At 43.5% G+C, this 23,090-nt stretch overlaps 1 protein-coding gene across 2 annotated transcripts in view; it reads left to right on the top strand.

Moving 5' to 3' along the window:
• DNMT3A (DNA methyltransferase 3 alpha) overlaps nucleotides 1–23,090 on the top strand; it is a 1,562,966-nt gene that overhangs the window by 715,997 nt on the left and 823,879 nt on the right. The window contains exon 6 of one of the 2 annotated variants that reach the window (XM_069233637.1): nucleotides 21,205–21,351. The exons of the other annotated variant lie outside the window; for it this stretch is intronic. Coding sequence (XP_069089738.1) covers nucleotides 21,205–21,351 — 147 coding nt within the window. The remainder of the gene's footprint in view (nucleotides 1–21,204; nucleotides 21,352–23,090) is intronic. 2 annotated transcript variants of the gene reach the window in all.

Here is a 23,090-nt window from a genome sequence, read left to right as displayed (position 1 = left end):
AGTAGGTAGTATTGTACAGTTGGCCCCTCCAGCCCTGCTGCAGCTCGATTCCTTAAACATGTGTGAGGTGTGTTTCCTGAAGAAACACTATGTGTGCCTTCCAGCACCATAGGTATGAGTATGTTCTGTAGTGCTTAGCACATTAAGACCCCATGAAATTCCAGGAAACGTTCCTATAATAAGTCATATGTTATACAGTGCATGATTACAAAGTCTCCTTGAAGGGGGTCAGAAGTCCGGACATCCCTTATCCAACAAACAGACCCAGCCCTCCCAAGCATCACCTAAGGCAGTGGATTGTTGAGGTGCAAGCATTGCATAACCTTGATGCATGAATTGAAATCCTAACCTGCCCCCCCTTAGGAAGAAACCTCCAACTCCCCGTTTACTGAACACAAGAGCTGCAGCATTTAAAATTTCCCACCTATAATAGGAGGGCTCCTGAGAAGCGGGAGGAGGAAAGCTAGGTGAAATAGCTGGCCACTGCTATGACCTCCAGGTTTGCCGACCTGACCAGTAATTGCATGCATGACCATGCAGAATATTAGAGCGGGCTGCAAACATGTCACAGTACATCCATTGTGGCCCTCAGTGCTTGCCCCACCAATCCTGCAAGGAAACGATGATTAACAGGGTCCTAGAAATGCAGGCCCATCAAGTAGGGTGCAGTCACCATCCAATTGAATATGCAACAAATTATCAATGTCTCATGGGCAAATAAGGGTAAACAGGCTCAGTCCCATGTCCTTGTGCAGGATTCCTTGGGAGCTCCTGGGATCCCGGCCAACAGGCCTCAGTGTTAGAAGTCTGCAGCGCCATCCCCACGCCTGTCACCGACAGGCTCACCTCAAGCCCAGTCGCTGGGCCTTTAGGACCAGAAGGGACCCGGGATAGCAGAGTCACTCATGGTTGAGCTGGACCAAGGAGGCATCCCACGACCTCCTTTAGGCCCAACCAGTGCGCCTCGTCCAGGAGCTGCCCCAAAATGGATACCAATAGCAGTGCTGCACCATAGAACACAGTTAGGTCAGCCACAGGACCCTAATAATCTGCCACCGAAATACTTACAGTGGAGCAGAGCCCTGCAGCCAAAGACTGAGCTAGATGATTTAGGATGGTGTAGCTACTGCAGAGAGCTTTGCAGCTAAGTGGCCGCCATATTGAGGGGCTAGCCACACCCCACAACAGGAATCATGAGGTAAGCATTCTTCAGGTCTATACTGATAATCTTGTCCTGCTGCTTGAACATGTTCCTTTGGAGATGAATTTCCTACACCTTGAAGTGGCAAAATATTAGCCATTTGTTGAACTCCTTGAGGTTTATGACAAGGTATTGACCACCCTGTCTTTTTTTCGACTAGAAAAAATGTGCTCACAAAGCCCCTAGGACATAGAATCATCTTGAGAGTTGCATGTTTCGGGAGAAGCTCTGTTACTGCTCTGTGAGGAAACAGTTCTGTTGGAAGAAGGTAATTGGACGTGGTTAGTGTTCTTGATATGTGGTTGTTGAATTCATTGTGGAAAACTTGTATGGATTCAGTAACACAGGAGACTGAGGTGAGACACTCCAATTGTGTACTACGTGTGCCAGTCCCCCTGCACCCCCATGTTCAGCTGGGAAGAACCGGTAACACTCACTGTTGAGGTTCCAGTGGGTGCTGTTGCCATGGTAGCCTCAACTTGGGCACTATGTCTTGGTGTCCCTCTGGAAATCTAGACTGGTTTTGCCATTTACTGCATTTGGATCCTTGTCCTCTGCCTGAGCATTGAGATGTGAAACTCCTGACCAAATACCCTCTACCACTGGCCCTGAAGAAAACCTTAAGGGTAAAAATGTTAAGTGTGTTTTCATGGTCTGTAATGGGGAGTTGCTATGCCTGTGGGATCTGTAGTGCTTGTGTAAGGCGGCAGATTCATTTGCGCTGCATGAACAAACACATTGGAAAGCAAAGTATTTTTGTTTTGTTCCAGCCGTTTCTCTAACAAAATTATCCTTCTAAATAACTGGACGTAAAGCTTCAGTGAAGATAATGTTTCGATGCATATCTATATTTTTCACTTCTTCAACCAGTGCAACTAGCTAGGATGGCGAGTACTGAGATTCAAACACACCGATTTTTTTTCTTTTCCAGGTTTTACTCTGTTAATAAAACTACTCAATCGATCTATTTGTAGATCAATAGCTTACGTGTATCTGTCATGTGCTTCCAATAGATTGACTTGTAGATCTAATGAGAGTTCAACTTCAAAGCATCCACTGTTGTGTTTTGAGTTGAAAGCAACATTGATGAAGGAGCCAGACAATACCTGCCCAGTAAATTCTGGACAGACGCTAGTAACAGGAGGGTCCTGCAGCTTCGCTGGTAGTCTACAAGCTGAGAAGCTGCATCTTCTAAATCAGAATCTGTCACGTCCAGAGTGCATTAACTGATCCTTTTAAAATAGCCGTGGGAGAAGTAAATGACAATAATGCTCTCGAAGTGCATCTCAGTCAATAGCATCTTTACCACAGAACCTGATTTGGCAGCTTCGAGTGTACAGATCTTAGAAGTTAGGTCTCCAAATTAAAGGAAAATGAGGCAACTAGCATTTTCTTACATTTTAATAATGTTGTATTAGATGTTGGGAGATGTCTCCAGCGTCCAATATAACATTGACATATTTTACATAAACGTTTGCTCCAGTTCTGAGGAGACCTGCTCAACATAAGATGTTTGTTAGATTTGACTTTGCTTATTTGACTCCTCGTTTTATTTTATTTTAAAAGGGGATAACTTAAAAAGGAGTAAATCTAAGAATCAAGTTTGGAGCCTGTGGGGCAGTACTTTAGCCATTGGCCTTTCAGTCTTCTGGCCAGACAGTGAAGCACTTTTCACACTTAATGCACAATGGGTGCACCACGCCACTCTGGCTGGCCCTTTGACTTTATTCAAGGTTTGGCCATGGAGAATAAATCTGTAGTACACACAATACGTTGCCCTCTGTTTAATACTTTGCCCTCTCACCTCGTGCTTGCCTCGCCTCCAGGCAAGATTATGTTTTGTGATTGTATGGAAAAGGAGTACAGTAATGTTGGCCTATTTTTTTATTTTGGGATTTAAATAGAGCTTCTATTCTGCTAACTCAGCAAACCAACCACTAAGGGAATTAGTGATAGATTGTGTCCATAATCATTGCCCCCACATTAACTCCATCTTAGTGAAGGAGTGGTGAAAGATGGAGGCTATTTACCCCTGTAATTCCTATGATCCCTATTGGAGAACACTTCACACCTTAGCGCCATTAAGGAAACCCCTGAACTCAAACTTGCTCTGTTAGACTTGAAGCTCCCCCTGAGAGCACTCCTTACCCTTTTTGTACAGGCAGAGCCCCTTTTACTTGACTTAATCAGATTTACACTTAAGGATGAGACTTCACCTAAGCCAGTCACCTGATGCCACTATTCAGGTCAGTTCCTGTAAATGTAGCTCTTGTGTGCTGTGAGAATTGGGGGGTTTCGCGATGTGCTTATTGCTATACAAATCAAATAAAAAGTGTTACATTTTTAACAGCGAGGTGCAGATCCCAGTAATTTATTTCGTGGTTGATAAAGTTCCTTTTTAGACAAATTGTTTTGTTGCATTAAGTACCCGCATGACTTAGATTATATATTTGATCTAAATTCTCTAGGGTAAGGAATGGTAGTTAATACAGCTGTGGATGTGGGGGATGTATTAGGTCCAGAAGCACTTTAATTTCATATGAAGAAAGATTAATCTATCCTTCGTTTTTAATGTACTGTTTGTAGTGTGTTTCACACATTCTGTGGCCCGAAGAAGCGATTGACTCTCATTTGAGAAATGTGTCCCTCACCTCTCTTTTTGACTAATTGATTTATGTTTATCAGCACGTGCTGGCCGACATAAACAGAGGGAGTGTTTACGCCTGTCTAAAATCTGCATAAACCAGCTTTCTTGTTTTGAGAATATTATAAGGATCCCATATACAGCATTTTAAGGGACTGTGAGCTGACATGAGAGTTCTGGGATTCTGTGTCCATTTTTGTAGTTTCCAATCATTCCGTTTTCCCTGAATGTATTTTTTTTTTTTTTTTACCTTTTGTGGTTTCCATTCATTCCAGTTTCCCTAAATGTATTATTTTTTTGCTGCATTGCCAGCTTGTCTGTGATACACCAACATAAATGTAGGCATGGGTAGAGGCTTGCAGAGACTGTAGTCCCACAAAATGGGATCAGTGACGTGCATAGTGACGGGGCATCAATTCACTTGTGTTTTGGAATGTTTGTCCAAGCATCTAAGTAAATACTTTCCTCTACTGAAAACATTGTCTTGATGCAATCAGCTGTATGCATCAATCTTTTGCATATTCACCAGGAATACCATGGATTAGTCACTACTGAATTAATGGCTGACTACTATGTTCATGAAAGATTATTGCAGTGAGGTGACAGTTCATTGTTGCAGGGGAGCGAGTTCTATCTCTACCTTACTCGAATCAACAGTGTAATGGCTCAACGGATGGATGCATTTGTTAAAGTTTTCTGTGTACTATATTTCTAGGTGAGATTCGTATAGCTTTGCATGTCACTTTTTTTTATACTTTCTAGCGATGCAGATGTCAGAGAATGTGGATACTGTTTTTGGGAAGTGAGAGTCAGATTGCCAGTGGTTTACACCTTTGAATACTGTTTCCGATTCTTACGAACATGGCATTTTCCTCTGTTAGGAACAAACAGCATTTCTAGATGTTTATTTTTTATGTTTATTTTTGTTAGTATTTCCTGTGTATTAGATTTATATGGGCATCGGAACTGCTCTGTGATTTTTGGAATCTTCTTTGCTAGTAGGCCTGCAATTCTTCACTTCACTGTGTGCAGGCTGTTGGTAAGCTCTAAATTATATTCAGGGTGGCCCTCATGGGTACATTTTAACTTGGTCTGAGGTTTTTGCAAACTCACTACACAGACTCCTGGCTAGTGCGGGCTACAGTTCTCCAGAATACAGGTGATGACTAGACCTGGTCTTTCGTACATATAGGGTCTGATTACAACTTTGGAGGAAGTGTTAATCCGTCCCAAAAGTGACGGTAAAGTGATGGATATACCACCAGCTGTACTACGAGTCCATTATATCCTATGGAACTCGTAATACGGCTGGTGGTATATCCGTCACATTTGGGACGGATTAACACCTCCTCCAAAGTTGTAATCAGGCCCATAGTGTGGGTAGAAGGCTAGTACGAACACCATGTCACATGATCTTAGGATGCCACACATCCAGTGTTTGTGCATTCTGATCTGCACATACTTTTCTCAGCCTCCCAGTTGTAGTTCTTATTCTGTTTTGTTATCTTAAAGTTTTGTTGAAGGATTATGTGGTAAAACCCTGTCTAAGTATTACTATTTGATAAAGGTCAACTGTAGTTTGAGCTACTTGTTTCTCCATTGCTGTTGCCCTTGTACCGTTTCCATATAAGATGTAGGTAAGAGATCGGCCTATAGTACCATTCAGTTCCAAAGTTAGGACTAAGAAGAGGACCGGCAGCAAGCCTGTATATGATGCGTCACAGGCAGCTCTTCAATGGCGGTTCTCTCAGGGTCTTGCTTCAGTGGACAAAAGATAAAAATGGGTGGGAGGCTTTGCCAAAGATAGAGGGAGGTGCAGTGACATCTCCAGAGGCAAAGCGGAGGACCAATATATGCCTTCAGCTGTGGAGCTGCAGAGACCTTCTCCAGATGAAGCAGTGTGCATGTGATGACAGTGACCAGCCTCCTCTCCTGGATGGTGTGAGAGGCCTGGCCTGAGAGGTGGGGAGGGACTCTCTTCAACTCCTGAACGAGGGAGGTGAAGGAACCAAATTGGAGAACTGGAGCATACAAGAGCTTCCACTGGAACACTGGCTCGCCCAATGAACTCCGGAGGGGGTTGCACATAAAGGAGGAGGTATTTGAGGCCCTGTGCACTCTGGGGCTCATTTTACCAGGCTACGCTGGTGACACTCATAACTCAGCGCCTCCCAAAGAGGTAAAAGGGAAAAACAACAAAAACAGGAAGGACTTTTTCAACATTAAATGACTAGGTCAAGGCTGGTGTGACGGTAGAAGATGAAGGAAGTATGGACGCTGAGAGGGGACAAAGGGAGGAATCTGTGATCTTGGTAGCTTGGGACACTACACAGACTATATCAACAACTGAGGAAAGCGTCTCCTTCGTGGAGGCAACAGTGCGAAGTATAGATCATAAATTGTCAGATATGGAAATTGGCCTCAAGGGTGGGAAAGCCTCGATATCCACTTTGGAGAATTCTTTTGAGAACCTGCAGGAATTGGAGAAGAATCAAGACGTTCAAACCTGTGCAGTCCCAGCTGCGCTGCAGTTGTGGTCTGAGGTCGAATCTCTGGAGGACGCAGAAAGAGCTATCAGTATACACATCTTAAGATTTCCATCCAAAAGCGAAGGAGTATCGCTCTGTAGTAAAATACAGAGGCCTGGAGACACGAAAATCGTTATGTCCTCTCCATTGCTGTAGTGCTGAAGAAGAGAGGGTTTAGAATAGCAACGAAAAATTACAACGAAGAGTACAGAAGGGCAACATGCTTGTGTAGCTGGGCTGTGCACAAGACCGAGGGACAGTGTTATCAGCAGCTGGTAGGAGGAGATCGCTGATCTCTTACTGCATTCTGTTCTTCAACTCAGACGGGTGATGCAGGATTTTTTTTAAAAGCGCAGCAAGTTGGGTGCTGCTGTCCGAGTGTGGCTATCATTGATGGTGTAAGCTGAAGGGAAATGTTATGTTTTAACACGAGCTGATGCTACAGCTGATTTTCTTGATTCGAAAAAGTTATTACTCGCCTGAACATATATCGTTTTAGTAGGGTAACACTTCGAACGCATAATGCTCTTGAGACTTGGAAGTCCATGAAATTTGCCCTGTGTTTTTTCCTTTTCGGATGATAACGAATTATGTTTTGCTTGTAGATTATTGTTGAAATGTAAAACATTTAATGGTCAGAGCTGGTTTGAGGAATTATTGGGCAGCTAAAATCTCACATAGCAAAGAGAAATTGCTTCTATTATATTGTTTTATGGTGTATTGGCTTTATAGGCGTTGTCTCAGCTGAAGTGTTCCTGTGTTAAATTTGAACAAAAATGATAGAAACCTAAAGTTAGGACTGTTGCTTCTGTTCATAAGCAGTAATTCCTATGGTTAAGGTGGTCCGATGGATATTAGTCCACAGGAACCTATCACATGCTGCATTTGTTCCCCATCAGGAGCTCGTCCAATATTTGAGGAACTCAAGACTACAATTATTACCACATGGTTAACCTACTACCGCAAAATGGACTGACCATTTTAAGCCTTGAAAAACACTCAAGCGAACTAGCAAAAGGTGCGAAATGCTTATCGGGTGCAAACTTTCAGTTTTGGAAGATATTTATGTTTAACCATTTGAAGTCTCAATGATAAACTGTTGAAATGAACAAAAATCAGTGTAGCAGTCTAATGTAACTACCGTATTCTATATGTAAAAGCTACGTGGAACAAATGACAAACATATGAGTGAAATGAATGCACACACTTCTCATAAAAAAGGCAGCATTCCTAATTTGGAACCTACTGTTACTATAGATCCACCACATTTACTTATATTTTTGGATCATGTTGTCATATTTTGTTTTGTGAGATACATTTTTAAGGTCTCTGTTGACAGTGATAGTTTATATAAAAGGGATGATTAATATCGCAGTCATTGTCATCAACTTATTTGGCGTTGCTACAATGATTATTTTGCCTTGTTTACAATTTAGAACTTTGTGTAAATGATACTGTCGTGTTATGAATTTTACTTTATTTGCCTACCATTTTATGTGTATAACATAGCATGTTATTGGAATAATGAATAGTGGTTGTAGGAGCTGGCTCTGTATATATAATATCAAAATGAGACCTAGTGTGCACAGAGTCCAGGGGTTCCCCAGAAGCTTAACAGAGGCTAAAGTAGATAATACTAATGCTCTCTTTTGTGGTAGTGTGGTCGAGCAGTTAGGCTTATTGGAGGGTTGTGCAAAGCATTTGTTGTACAATCACAGACAATAGAAAAAGCACACACTCAATGACTTAACTCTAGACCATTGGTTTTTATATATCAAAAATATATTTTCCTAGTTTGATTTTAGAACCACAAGATTCAAGTTGCAGGTAAGTACTTCACTAGATTCGTATTTCACACATGTATCAACAGTAATCCATAAACTATACAGTTCTTGAATTATTGGCAGTAATCGGTTTTAAAAATGAACACTGTGCAATTTTCAGAAACAGTTCCTGGGGGAAGAAATATCAATTTGATTTGCAGTACAAAACTTGCAGTTTCAGTCTCCGGGTTTCAGGAAGTCCATCGGTTGGGGTTCAAGTTAACCCCAAACACCCACCACCAGCAACATGGGCCGGCCGGGTGCAGAAGTCAAAAGATGAGCAATTTTAACGTGGGCTCCTATGGAGACAGGGGGTATTCGGAATCAGGTCGGCCTGCAGGTAAGTAACCGCAACTCGGAGGGGGGCGGGGGGTTGAAGGACTCTGGAGGGGCCACAATTAGGCACCAGATACAGGGGCGGCCGAGTGCAGGGTGCAAACAGGATGTCGGGCTTCCAGTGCTGGTCTATGAGGGGACCCCAGGGTCACTCAGAGGCTGCAGGTGAGGTCCAGGGGGGTGTCTCGAGCACACCACCGGTTGGAGAGGGATGAGGGCGACCTGCTGAAAGTTGCTGCACCAGAGGTCGGGTTCTCCAAGGCCTGGGAGCTGCAGGTGCAGTGTGTCTTTAGGCGTCAGAATCTTCGTACAGAGCATCACGGTCAGGGGGGTCCTTAAGATTCCCTCTGCAGGCGTCGTCGTGGAGGGGTGGAGAGGTTAACCCAGGGTGGGCACTTGCTCGCAATTGCCTGGGGACTTTCTCTAGCTGGGTGGACCACCTGGACATGGGACATGGCTGCCGGGTGCAGACTGGGTTTAGGACTCAAGCATCCTGAGTGCGGTGGGAGTCCTTAGTTTTTTTTTTTTTTTCTTGGACAGGGCTGCTGTCCTCAGGAGTTCTTGATCCTTTTGCGTGCAGGGTAGTCCTCTGGAGCTAAGCAGAGATCGCTGGGCCCATTGGCCGTGTCGCTGTTCTTTTGCAGGTTCTTTGAAGCAGGAGACAGGCTGGTAGGGCTGGGGCCAAAAGAGTTGTCATCTTCCTTCTTCTCTGCTGGGGATTTCAGCTAAGCAGTCCTTCTTGTAGGTCTCCAGGAATCTGGTGAGCTGGGTTCAGGGAGGCCCTTAAATCCTAGATTTAGGGGCTTTTAGGGGTCAGAGGGCAGTAGCCATTGGCTACTGTGCCTGAGGGTGGCTACACCCTCCTTGTGCCCAGTCCCTTTGGGAAGGGGGGCACACATCTAATCCTGTTGGTCCCTGTCCCCCAAACCAAGATGGAGAATTCTGCAGGGAGGGGGTCACCTCATCTCTGGACACCTTAGGGGTGGTATTGGCTGTGGTGGTAACTCCTCCCTGTTTTCCCTAATTTTCCCACCAGACTTGCTCCGAGAAGTGGGGCTTTGTCTGTGGGGCGGGCAGCTCCACTAGCTGGAGTGCCCTGGAGCACTGTAATCTGAGGCTTGAGCCTTTGAGGGTCACCGCCAGGTGTTACCGTTCCTGTAGGTGGGAGGTGTGAAGCACCTCCACCCAGGACAGGCTTTGTTTCTGACCACAGAGTGCTCAAATGCGCTCGCCCCATGTGGCCAGAAACTTGACTGAAAGTGGCGGGCTGGCACACACCGGTCAGTCCTACACTAGCAGTTTGGCTAACATACAGGGGGCATCTCTAAGATGCCCTCTGTGTGCATTTTTAACAAGTCCAACATTGGCATCAGTGTGGGTTTATTGTGCTGAGAAGGTTTCAGTATTCAGTGAAGCGATTATGGAGCCCTGGAGTTGGTAATGACAAACTCCCAGACCATATACTCAATATTGCTACATTGCACTTCCAATGTTTAAGAATGCAGTTAGACACTGTAGAGCAGAGGTCTTCTAAATGGGGGGCGGGCCCCCTAAGGGGCCTCAAGTTATCTCAGGGGGGTGACAGGCTCTGGCCAAAACAAGCATTATGCTGATAGCAGGGCTTTGTTTTAAGCTGAAACAAATGAGGAGCTGTAAACTTGAGCATGTTTTGTCATTTACGTCCAAGCTGGGAGGCTGTGTCAAAAGGAAAGGGACTCCAAATGCTCTTCAGTACCCCCACTTCTATTAATCACACTGTGGATACTTTTACTTGTTAGTAAGGCCTGCTTGACCAGAAGAGTATGTTTGGCATCATGATTGCATTTTAAAAACACTATTAGAACTCAACTGCAATGTTTAAATAAGTATTGACATATTTAAACATTTCCGATTTAATAGAATAATTGTGAAACATTTGGAGTGGGTCAGATTATTTTTTTTTCACTATGGGGAGCAGCATTAAAAAGTTTGACGACCACTGCTGTAGGGGCATATTGCTCATTGTAGGAAGGTAGCCTCTTTCTAGCCTTGTTACCCCCACTTTTGGCCTGTTTGTGAGTATATGTCAGGGTGTTTTTACTGTCTCACTGGGATCCTGCTAGCCAGGGCGCAGTGCTCATAGTGAAAACCCTATGTTGTCAGTGTGTTTGATATGTGTCACTGGGATCATGCTAGCCAGGACCCCAGTGCTCATAAGTTTGTGGCATATATGTGTTCCCTGTGTGGTGGCTAACTGAATCACTGAGGCTCTGCTAACCAGAACCTGTGTTTATGCTCTCTCTCTGCTTTAAAATTGTCACTGCAGGCTAGTGACTAATTTGACCAATTCTCATTGGCACACTGGTACACCCATATAATTCCCTTGTATATGGTACTTAGGTACCCAGGGTATTGGGGTTCCAGGAGATCCCTATGGGCTGCAGCATTTCTTTTGCCACCCATAGGGAGCTCAGACAATTCTTACACAGGTCTGCCACTGCAGCCTGAGTGAAATAACGTCCACGTTATTTCACAGCCATTTTTCACTGCACATTGGTAACTTATAAGTCACCTATAAGTCTAACCCTCACTTTGTGAAGGTTGGGTGCCAAGTTACTTAATGTGTGGGCACCCTGGCACTAGCCAAGATGCCCCCACATCGTTCAGGACAATTTCCCTGAACTTTGTGAGTGCGGGGACACCATTACACGTGTGCAGTGCACATAGGTCACTACCTATGTGTAGCGTCACCATGGTAACTCCAAACATGGCCATGTAACATGTCTAAGATCATGGAATTGTCACCCCAATACCATTCTGGTATTGGGGGGACAATTCCATGATCCCCCTGGTCTCTAGCACAGAACCTGGGTACTGCCAAACTGCCTTTCCGGGGTTTCCACTGCAGCTGCTGCTGCTGCCAACCCCTCAGACTTGATTTTGTCCTCCTGGGGTCTGGGCAGCCCCAGCCCAGGAAGGCAGAACAAATGATTTCCTTTGAGAGAGGGTGTTACACCCTCTCCCTTAGGAAATAGGTGTGAAGGGCTGGGAAGGAGTAGCCTCCCCCAGCCTCTGAAAATGCTTTGATGGGCACAGATGGTGCCCATCTCTGCATAAGCCAGTCTACACCGGTTCAGGGATCCCCCAGCCCTGCTCTGGCGTGAAACTGGACAAAGGAAAGGGGAGTGACCACTCCCCTGACCAGTACCTCCCAGGGGAGGTGCTCAGAGCTCCTCCAGTGTGTCCCAGACCTCTGCCATCTTGGATTCAGAGGTGTTGGTGGCACACTGGACAGCACTGAGTGGCCAGTGCCAGCAGGTGACATCAGAGACCCCCTCTGATAGGCTCTTACCTCTCTTGGTAGCCAAACCTCCTTTCTTGGTAGCCAAACCTCCTTTTCTGGCTATTTAGGGTCTCTCCTCTGGGGTATTCTTCAGATAACGAATGCAAGAGCTCACCAGAGTTCCACTGCACTTCTCTCTTCGACTTCTGCCAAGGATCGACCGCTGACTGCTCCAGGACGCCTGCAAAACCACAACAAAGTAGCAAGACGACTACCAGCAACATTGTAGCGCCTCATCCTGCCGGCTTTCTCGACTGTATCCTGGTGGTGCATGCTCTGAGGGCTGTCTGCCTTCACCCTGCACCGGAAGCCAAGAAGAAATCTCCTGTGGGTCGACAGAATCTTCCCCCTGCTAACTCAGGCACCAAAAGACTGCATCACCGGTCCTCTGGGTCCCCTCTCATCCTGACGAGCGTGGTCCCTGGAACACAGGAGCTGGGTCCGAGTGTCTCCCACAGTCCAGTGGCCCTTCTGTCCAAATTTGGTGGAGGTAAGCCCCTGCCTCCCCACGCCAGACAGCAAACCTGTGTACTGCGTGATTTGCAGCTGCTCCGGCTTCTGTGCACTTCTCCAAGCATTCCTTTATGCACAGCCTAGTCTGGGCCCCCAGCACTCCGTCCTGCAGTGCTCAACCCTCTGAGTTGGACTCCTACGTCGTGGGACCCTCCTTTTGTGACTCCGAGTTCACAGAACTTCCAAGTGCCTGCTCCGGTACTTCTGCGGGTGCTGCCTGCTTCTGCGGGGGCTCTCTGAGTTGCTGAGCGCCCCCTCAGTCTCCTACTCCTCCAATGGGCGACACTGTGGTCCTTCCTGGTCCTCAGCAGCACCCAAAAACCTCTACAGCGACCCTTGCAGCTAGCAAGGCTTGTTTGCGGTATTTCTGCGTGGAAACACTTCTGCAACATCCAGCACGCCGCGGGACATCTTCCATCCAAAGGAGAAGTTTCTAGCCCTTTTCGTTGTTGCAGAATCTTCGGCTTCTTCCACCCAGAGGCAGCCCTTTTGCACCTTCATCCGGGGTTTTCTGGGCTCCTGCCCCACCTGGACACTATTGCGACTCTTGGACTTGGTCCCCTTCCTCTTCAGGTCCTCAGGTCCAGGAATCCGTCTTCAGTGTTTTGCTGGTGCTTGTGGTTCTTGCAGATTCCCCCTATCACGACTATTGTGTCTTTCTGGGGTAGTAGGGTAACTTTACTCCTACTTTCTAGGGTCTTGGGGTGGGGTATTTTGGACACCCTTACTGTTTTCTCACAGTCCCAGCGACCCTCTACAATCTCCCATAGGTCTGGGGTCCATTCGTGATTCGCATTCCACTTTTGGAGTATATGGTTTGTGTTGTCCCTAGACCTATGTTTACCTATTGCACCCTATTGTGATTCTACATTGTTTGCACTACTTTTCCTACTGTTACTTACCTATTTTGGGTTTGTGTACATATAACTTGTGTATATTACCTCCTAAGTGAGGGTATTCTCTGAGATACTTTGGCATATTGTCACTAAAATAAAGTACCTTTATTTTTAGTAACTCTGAGTATTGTGTTTTCTTATGATATTGTGCTATATGATATAAGTGGTATAGTAGGAGCTTTGCATGTCTCCTAGTTCAGCCTAAGCTGCTTTGCCATAGCTACCTTCTATCAGCCTAAGTTGCTAGAAACACCTATATTCTACTAATAAGGGATAACTGGACCTGGCACAGGGTGTAAGTACCACAAGGTACCCACTATAAGCCAGGCCAGCCTCCTACACTCATGCATCTGTGTCCTCATCTGTGGAATAGTGCACCCTGCCTTAGGGATTTAAGGCCTGCCGAGGGATGATTTACCTATGCCACAGGCGGTGGTTTGTGGGCATGGCACCCGGAGAGGGGTGCCATGTCGACTTTGTCTTTTTGTCCCCACCAGCGCACACAAGCTGCAAGGCGGTGTACATGTGCTTGGTGAGGGGTCCCTTAGGGTGGCATAATACATGCTGCAGCCCTTTTAGACCTTCCTAGGCCACAGGGCCCTTGGTACCCTTGGTACCTTTTACAAGGGACTTAACTGTGTGTCAGGGTTGTGCCAATCGTGGAAACAAAGGTACAGTCTTTAGGAAAGAACACTGGAGCTGGGGCTGGTTAGCAGGATCCCAGCACACTTTCAAAGTTGGCATCAATACTAGGCAAAAAGTGTGAGGGCGTAACCATGCCAACAATAGCACTTTCCTACAGTGGTGTTGGAATAAAAGTTAATCAGTTAGTTTCTTAAAGGAAGAATGTGACAAGAGTTGTTTCACTGATCGTGGCTAACTTCACGGTGGTGTATTGAGTAACATCACCAAAGCTTCTACGTTTGCAATCATAATTGTTTTCTGGCAATTTGCAATTTTTGAGAATCCCAATTTATAACCAATAATATGCAATTATCAATATTGCATCCACTAATAAGTGTTGTGCAAAAGAAGCAAAACACCTATAGTGTTATTCCATTGTTGGAATACGAAGGGATTCTTTTTAACTGGCTGCAGTTTTTTCTTTGTAATAAATGCAGGTTATGGTTGGTTTCCTATAATGATGTTTACAGCTGCCTTATCCCATAAGGTTTTATAGAAAATAACTTGTGTGACACCCATTGCTGGAATATCTGTGATTTAACTCATTTGTGAGAATAGAATGCCTACCCTATACATATAGGTGTGTGGTGTCGAGGAAATTGATCCCTTTCTGATCATTAAGCACTGAAGCATACTGGCTAAAAGATGCAGTGATAAAGTTTTCTAAACACTGGTATTTCTTTTCTTCTTTTTAAAATTTGAGCAGGTGTGGAGATCAGTTGCAAAAAAGATGTATCATGTAAGTGAAAACACTCTCTCTTTAGAGTTCTTATTTCATTCGTTTATTTTTTATTTTTATTTTTTTAAATAAGATAAACATGTCTTATACCCATTGGGTTATGACACTTCTGCGTCATCCCATTATTAGAAAGTAACAAACGTCTCCAAGCAGAGAGATCATGGCAACATCAAAATCCAAACATTGATAACATGGATTTTCTCATCTTTACCAAGTTGATCAGCAGATAGTCTTAACTTGCTTTTCCCCTTTGAACCTGAGTTATACCTCCATGGGTTCACGCATCTCCCTTGTGCAAAGGTCTGTCTACTCAAATTCTACATCAATAGAGAGCTTGAGAGTCCTTCTATAAGCTTCCATTATCTCAGTCGTCTCACCTTATGATGCACCTCAAAGAAAATACAGCCAAAGACTTTCACCCAATCACTTATGTAAATGCTCAACCCTCTGTGATTGCCTGCCAATGTTTTTGTTCACCTGGAATTAAAACTAACGAAGACACTAGACATGTTGATTCTCATCTCCACTTGTGAACTTTTTTTTGAAGCCTTAATACATGTTACACTGACTACCTGAAGATATGTCATCGCATATATGCGGATCATAAACATATTCATGTCATCTTAAGAAGAATCTGGCAACTTGCACGACTTGTCCCACTGCCTGTCCCACAGTCACATTAAAACAGAATTATGCTTCTGGGCTCTGTTATCCCTTTCTTACCTTGAGTGAAGGAATTGGTCCGCCATTGCATTCATGTGGCTTTGGCTCATCACTTAGGTGTATTCCATGAAAAGTGGCGTGTCATTTAATTCATCAGTTAAATGGGGTCTATACACCACATTACATGAGCTGCTATAAAGGGTTCTCCTGTTGATTTACTGCTGCCAGAAACGTTCTCTGAACCTTGCCTGGGTCATAAGACACCTGGATTATTACAGTTGCTCATGTTCTGGCCTCTCAAGTGCATCACTTAAAAAAATAAAATGCAGAGTTGAAAACAATGCAGCCCGTCTTCGTTTGAATTGAAGCTTAACAGCAGTCATGCAAGCCAGCTACTGATTCATTGTTAAAGGGAACATGGTGTTAAAAATAATCTGCCTAGTTTATAACATGCTCCATGATTGCCTTCTGAACTACCTCACAAAACTATTTTTCTTAACCTTCTGACCAGAATCATTAGATCTGTCAAAGGATGTCTTCTGACTTTACGAACAGCTAAGTAGAAGATGCTTTGTGGTTGTTCCGTCCACTTTCAGTGCTGGAGACTCTGATATGTCACCCATTCTCCTTTACATACTGCGTGATCTTCCCTTTCTCAGGAAGTGTACTCGGTGGCGGAACACGCAGGTGCTGCGTGAGTCTTAGACTTGACGCTGGGCCTGCCGTTCCAAGATACCTCCTTTCAAGATGCCTCCATCTTCTTGAGTTAGTTTTCTCTTGGCTGCTCTGCCCGCCCATAGTTGTTTTCTTAAGTCTCTAGGTTAAGAAAATATCTTTCTGGAGTGGTCACCTGTGGAGGCACGCAGCACAATTGCTATATCGAGATGTAATCCCAGGTGAATGCCATTAAGTTGTTGTATTGCTCAAGTTAGAGGTTGTAGCGATTTCAATACAGACCCTAAAAGAAACCAGTTGATCCCAATTTATGTTTTATCCCCATGCTGACTGTAATGAAGGTAACAGTATTTCATTCGAAAGCATTCGTAAAAAAAAAAAAACATACTTTGCCAAACACATGGTGGTCCTCAAATTTGGGCACTTTTTTATTTCCGAAAACAATGATTAAGGACCTAGGGTTTACCTGGATTATAAAATCTTAATTTAAAAATCAAATAATCTAGGTAATTTTTATTTGCCTGTTTATTTTACACAGTTGAAGCAAAGCCTTCCTTTGTTCTCTTAGAAGGTAGGAAGTTGGCAGTACAGACTATTATTTTACCACGGCTAGATTATTACAAGAGTCACTACTTGGAATTAAACAAGGCAGAGATTACGAGGTTTCATGTAATCCAGCATTACAACTCATTTTCAGGCCGCCAAAACAAGCATGTCCTCTCCTATCTGAAGGCACTTCATTGGCTCCCTGTGAATAAATGCATTCAGTTTAAATCCCTGTGCTTGGTTTATCAGGCAGATGAGAAAACAAGCTCTTTGTAACTTCAGAATAGAGCACAAGAGTCTTTGGTCAGTATTGGCAACAATTTGAGAATTTTGTGTTTGTCTTGTGCGTTATGGAGGCCACTCTTTCAGGTATCCTGCTGCTAAAGCTTGGAATACTCTCTCTCTCGTTCTCCAAAGGATACAAAGTCATAGCTCACCTTCAGAAAGGCTTTAAAACCCACTTTATACCTCATCAAGAAGTGAGCAGGATACTACAGATTGTTTCAGCTCGAGGAAGCCCTCATCTGGCATTAGGTAGTGCTTTATAAAACATTATAACATAACATTCCTTCAGTTATGTTCAATAGTTCAAGAAGTTGATTGTAAAGTTGCGATTAAATGAGTAGGTATGTGTGATACAATCCAGTTTTCTCCTTTGTCATGAGAGATGATGCAAGTGAGAAGCATGGCTAGGCACAGTGTATTGTCGTAACTCGTGGAAATTGTAGCTAGTGTAAGATATTAGTGTGTCTTGCATGATCGTATGTTTGTAAAGGCAAATGCCTCCAGAGAAATGTATTTGTCTTACAGGTATGATGTGAGCTCGGAAAGTAAGGCTGCTTATGCCCCAATCCTCAGTACTACTGTGCCTAGACACAACATACCTGATAATTGTTATCTTGGAGATTGATTGGTGTAATGTATCTACCAATCACAAAAGAGTAGGAAACCGTGAGTAGTTCCCAAGTTTTAGTAGAACAGCAAATTATATGGAGCACACTACTACACAACCAACACTCCTAATGTAATCATCTCAAGTGTCGATTTTTCCAGCAGAGCTTTTACACATAGGTTTAGCACAGTACCATCCATGCAGAGTTAGAAAGTGACAGTCTTTTTGACATTTTTACAGCAAAGTCTTTAAGCATAGGGGTGAGCAAGTGCCATCCGCACCAAGTTGAAAAATGACAAAAGCCTTTTACCATTCAAGGCACAGTATGACAGCTTTGGATGTGTAAAATACTGCCCAGTCCAACCCAGAATGAGTAAAAGCAACTGCTGACACGTGTTTTGCTCTTATTAGAGCTTGTCAGAGAGGTATAGCTTTGTCCCGATGCTACGAAGCAACCCTTATAAATCAAAACAATGCCTTTCAGGCTTAGAGTGCTGCATAAATTATGCAAAAAGAGCAGGGAACCCTGGGTAGTTCCCAAGTTGTATAGGGAGAACTGTTCCTTTATTTGGAGCACTCTACAGCACGCCGACACTTCATGCATGTCCACCTCAAATTTCAGCTTTTCTAGCAGAGTTTCTAAACACAGAATTAGCACAGTGGATGGCACTCTACAGAAACACCAACACTCCTAATCTGCTCACCTCAAATGTTTGTTTTTCTAGAAGTGGAATAACACAGTGAATTGGACTTTGCTAATCCTATGCTTAAAAAGTCTGTTAGAAAACCATACATTTGAATTGAGCAGAATCGGAGTGTCAGTGGTTTTTCGTAGAGTGCTGCATGTGAAGGAGCTGCTCGCCACCTCAAACTTTAGCCCATACAATCTCATTCAGCTAGAATAACAATTTGAGCTGCCCTTCCAGTGCCGTGCCTTGCCTATCTTAAGAAAGCTACACCGGCTACCACTTCTCAGTCCTGTTGCTTTCAGATCTTTATACATTTCCCATCGTTTGTTGTGTGGGAAGGTCCTGGAACCTGCTAAATACACTCCAGCTAGATCTGTCAGCTCTACTACAGCAGTTTCTAATAAATATTCTTTGTTTTCACAGAAGTATTTCTGTTGGCTGATAGTTTTCTGAACAAGTCCCTTGCGTTTAGAGTACGCTCCCATGCCACATTTAACTTACAATCAGCCATCTGCATTTAGATTGGCCCATACAACATGGCTGTTTCGCTCATCATAACTTATCTGTAACTTGTTCTTTTTCATAATACTACGTTGTCATTCTCTGCAACAGTTGAGCACCAAGCGATCCTCTGTGATAAATAACAAGACTTCTCCCAAGCTCACACTTACATCGACCCATATTATTATAATTATTAACCATGTATGTAGCACACAACTGTATCACCTCTTACCACTTAAATAAAAACATGGTGATCTTTTGGCCTTCAAATGAAGAATATCTTGGATGATCCCCTCCCAGCTTTGAACCTGTGACTCTCGGATTATACACTGATCCTGGGATATTTTGCTAGGGTCATAACCTGTGGATTTTATGCATCTGCAGCAAGCTGTGTTGGCATTGTAACAGGGGTCTCCATTTAATGCTTAAATTGCTGCAAGAGTAACATTAGCCCACAGAAATGTCTGTGTGATACAACTTGTGACCAGTAGAACGCCAGATCTCTTCAGAAACCAGATTAGCCTGTTAGTGGTTTTATCAGCTGAGAGGTGATGAAGTTCCAGAGGCAGTCGCAAGTATGCAGGAAGTACAATGTTTGACGGACTGTAGGTTGTGCAACGCCTTGTTACATGCAAAACAGTCCTGACATTTCACTTACTTTTACCCAGCAGGGCATACATTTCAGCGGCACTAATAAGTCTGGAAACCTTCCTCTATACAAGAAGGCCTGTGCCTCTGAAAGGCAGGCTTGACAGAGACTTTGTCAGTTGTGCCTTTCAGAGACCCTGCACCCCAGGGGCAATGCACACTTTGCATAGCTCTGAGGTTCCCTGTATGCATAGCTTCCCCCTATACTTCAATCTCGAACACCTACTTATTTCCTTCCACTCAGTACACTCATTCACATATGTAACTTATTCTAATTCTAAACTTTTTGCTCCAACACAAACCTATCACTGGGGTTTAGAGGGGTTGGGGGCATCATGCCCCATACCCTACCCTTTACAGGGTCTCACAGTTAATAAGGAAGCTTACTTGGCAATACCACTAGGTGGTGCCAGATACCATCTTTTAAGTTTTTAACACTTTCATACAGGTAATTAATGACACCTGCCAAAAACAGAAGAAGTATCCAGAGGGTATCCAATTGCTCTGCCCCAGGCCTTGCAATTACTTGTGACAAGCGTGGCCTCAACTAAAATGTAAGCAGAAACGGTTTTAGAAATGTCTTAATAACTCTTTGGCAATCTCAAAAGCACTCACTCTCCCCCTCCTCAAGTATCTATATAAACTGCTTGGCAGGAGATTTACCCTAGTCTACTGCTAGTGATTGATATCTGAGCATGAAGACTATTTTCAAAAGACCATATAGAAGTATCAAAGATTTTTTAAATATTCGTATTTTTGGATAGTGTTTTCATTCACAATACATGCCTTTCTTAGCCTAATTGTTCTATGAAGAGATTATTGAAGAGGTGCAAATCCCCAGAGACTCTTTTCCTAAATTGTGAAGATAACAAAACGTTCAACGTGTTTGAAATGTCCTCAATAAGTAAACGTACTTTGTGGGAATTATTAACAAATTAGAAGCATTCACTGTGAGTTTTCAATGAAATTTTCAAACAGAGGTTTGCTCTTACCCAAAGCATGAAAGAAGTGTTGCTTTCTTCCAGCGAAACTGTGGGAATCAGTTTGCAGTAAACTGGTGTAGGAGCAGATTTCTAGTTGGAAGATTTCGTTGGATGCAGATTGTCCTTACAGGACTATTAATCATCTTCAAAAAAGATATGTATGGCTTTTTTCTTGTGTTTATTTTTAGATCGCTTATCATCCTCTTTACAATTTGAACAACCAGTTCATTGAAGACCTTATTAGATTTTCAGTAACTTGCTTCTGTACACGTCAGATGTAAAGGTTATCTTACTTTAGGTTAACATCATTGCTTTAGAGAAGCTAGTTTTGTGATGAAATTGTATTATTTTCAATAGACAAATGGTCACAGCTGCAATTCAGATATTCTGTAGGGAACACATTAAAGCAACCCCGTCTTCCAACACACATAGGTCACACACTTCAAATGGTATTAGAAGAAAATATCAGCTACAGGTATGCATATGCACAGTAAATGGCACGGATTTGATCACCCAAAAAATAATTTTCCTAAACTAGGTGTTTCTGGAACATTGGTTGCACATTTATTTTATAATAAAACCCATCCCAAAGCACTCTGGAAGTTGTATGTCTCTAGTTGTTATCAAACAAAAGCAGGCCCATGAATCACAAAAACTGTTGGGACTTAAGTCATTCCATGATGGACCTAATGACTTGTAGCTATGTGGGTCCTATATGACTGAGATACAGGTTATCTGAAAAATGTAACCCTTGTTAGAATTAGCCCTTGACCATTCCTACCACCCCTCTCCTGCAATCCTCCTGTCCTCTGCCCTACCCCACCAAAAAGTAGAGAAATAACAAGGAAGACAGAAAAACAGTAGAGACACATCTAGTGTTTCATTGGTGTACTGATTGTCTTTCTAACTGCCTTTGAGCAGGGATGTCGAGGCCGACAGCGTGGAGGGTTGGGCTCTGATCTCAGCCTGCGTCAGAGGCCCCAGCAAAGACATACCTTCCAGGCTGGGGACCCATATTTCATCAGCAAGAGGAAGAAAGAGGAATGGCTGGCCAGATGGAAGAGGGAGGTAAGGAAACAGATTCTGACTCTAAAGGAGGCTGGTGGCAGTCGGTGTTTGTAATCCTGGTCACAAATTACCACATGGGGCAAAAACAAACTAATTGTTGGGGAAGCTGGTTGGCAGAGGTCTGGATTCTCTCAGGAACTATCAGATGGTTCTGGTACTTTTTTGAAATACACACCACTCTCACACAACACTAGCAGAAAGTGCATCAATGTATTGCAGGTTTCCCCCATTTCTTGGATTTGCTTCGTTTAGGCCTTTCTTTATCTATTCACTTCTCATTTGTTCATGCTGTGGTCATGTTTGCAGCATTGATGGGCCTGTTTTCTGTGTACTCTCCTTCCCATCATTATCACTCACTTTCACAGAGCTTTTGTGTCCCCAAAGAACCTACTAATCAGGCACTGATGGTGGGATGGGCCAGAATCAGATTAGTGCATCATGTGACTCATAATGGGACCTTCCAAGACATCGAAAGTACCTTAGTCAAATAATGGTTTTCCTGAGGGAGGATGAGGAGGCAACTGAAATAGCATTGTCCTTGCCTTTTGTTCATAAATTATTTTTTTTTAATCTCTCTACCAACAAGAGATGGTCTTGATGCATGGCTGGGAGGTTATTGGGCTTCTAATTGGACACTAATAAGAAATATCCATTGCTCATCTACTGTTCTGGTGCTTGACTAAACCAAAGACTGCAGATATCATGAAACGATTTGTGTACTCAAATTGTTGTAATGGCACATGCCCAACAGAGAGTGCTCAGCTGCCAGTGGAGTGACAAGATATTCCTTTACGTTCAGTCTATTTGGATGTTTCATGTATATCTTTAATGTACACTTTTTTCTCCAGGCAGTAAAGATAAAGCCCTGTTTCCTGCTTCTGTCTGACTTGACTTTGTCGGGGCACAACCTGTGACATATCCCAAGTTACACAGAAATGGTGGATCACAAACATATGCATCCCTTTTGTAGCTGTCATTGTGCAGTACCATTGGACGGCAGATTAATCTCTGCAACTTCTTGGTTCCTTTGGCTTTACTGGCAACCCAAATGTATTTTAGGTGCAGCTAAAACATCTCATAAATCCCCCCTGCAAGTCCTGGATCAGCCACAGCAGTTCATACTTTGACTGCTGTCGGGCATAGGCACAGTGCCGAGAATAAGTGAACCTGTTTATTATTGGTTGTCATCAGTTTGTAGGGAAGTTATTACCCCCTTGAAATCTTTCTGTTTTATCTCTTTGTTCACAGAATATCTAACTAGACCTTTAAAAACATTTCAGTGGACCTCATGACTAAGTTTTCAAAGTTGTTTGCCCCTCAAGTTCACTTCTATCCTATGTAGTCCAACTCTCCAAATGATAAGTGGCCCAGATTTGGACAAGACTTCTGATTGTGTTGCTTTGCTTACTTTTAATTATTGTATTGTCTTAACTTTGGACTCATGCTTCCACCAAAGTAATTAATTTAATCACAGAAACAGTAAATGAATACCTGATGGGTGCCCACAGGATTTGAACTAAGGACATTTCTAACTCCTTAGTGCATTAGACGCATTTTCATGTGTTGCAGTACTTTCTGGAATCAATTCCTGTCGATCTGAGGCATGAACATTAGCAGGGGCTAAAAGTTATTTTGGGAGGCCTACCTTGGTTGTCTGCTAGAATGATTTTGAAGTAAAACTTTTATTTTCATAGCTAGGCATAGCTTTATGAACAAACGAGTGCTGTTAGTCCTAAAAA

This window comes from Pleurodeles waltl, chromosome 5 (assembly GCF_031143425.1).
Source record: "Pleurodeles waltl isolate 20211129_DDA chromosome 5, aPleWal1.hap1.20221129, whole genome shotgun sequence".
NCBI classification, from domain to species: Eukaryota; Metazoa; Chordata; class Amphibia; order Caudata; family Salamandridae; genus Pleurodeles; species Pleurodeles waltl.
This window is presented reverse-complemented; position numbering and strand designations above follow the sequence as displayed.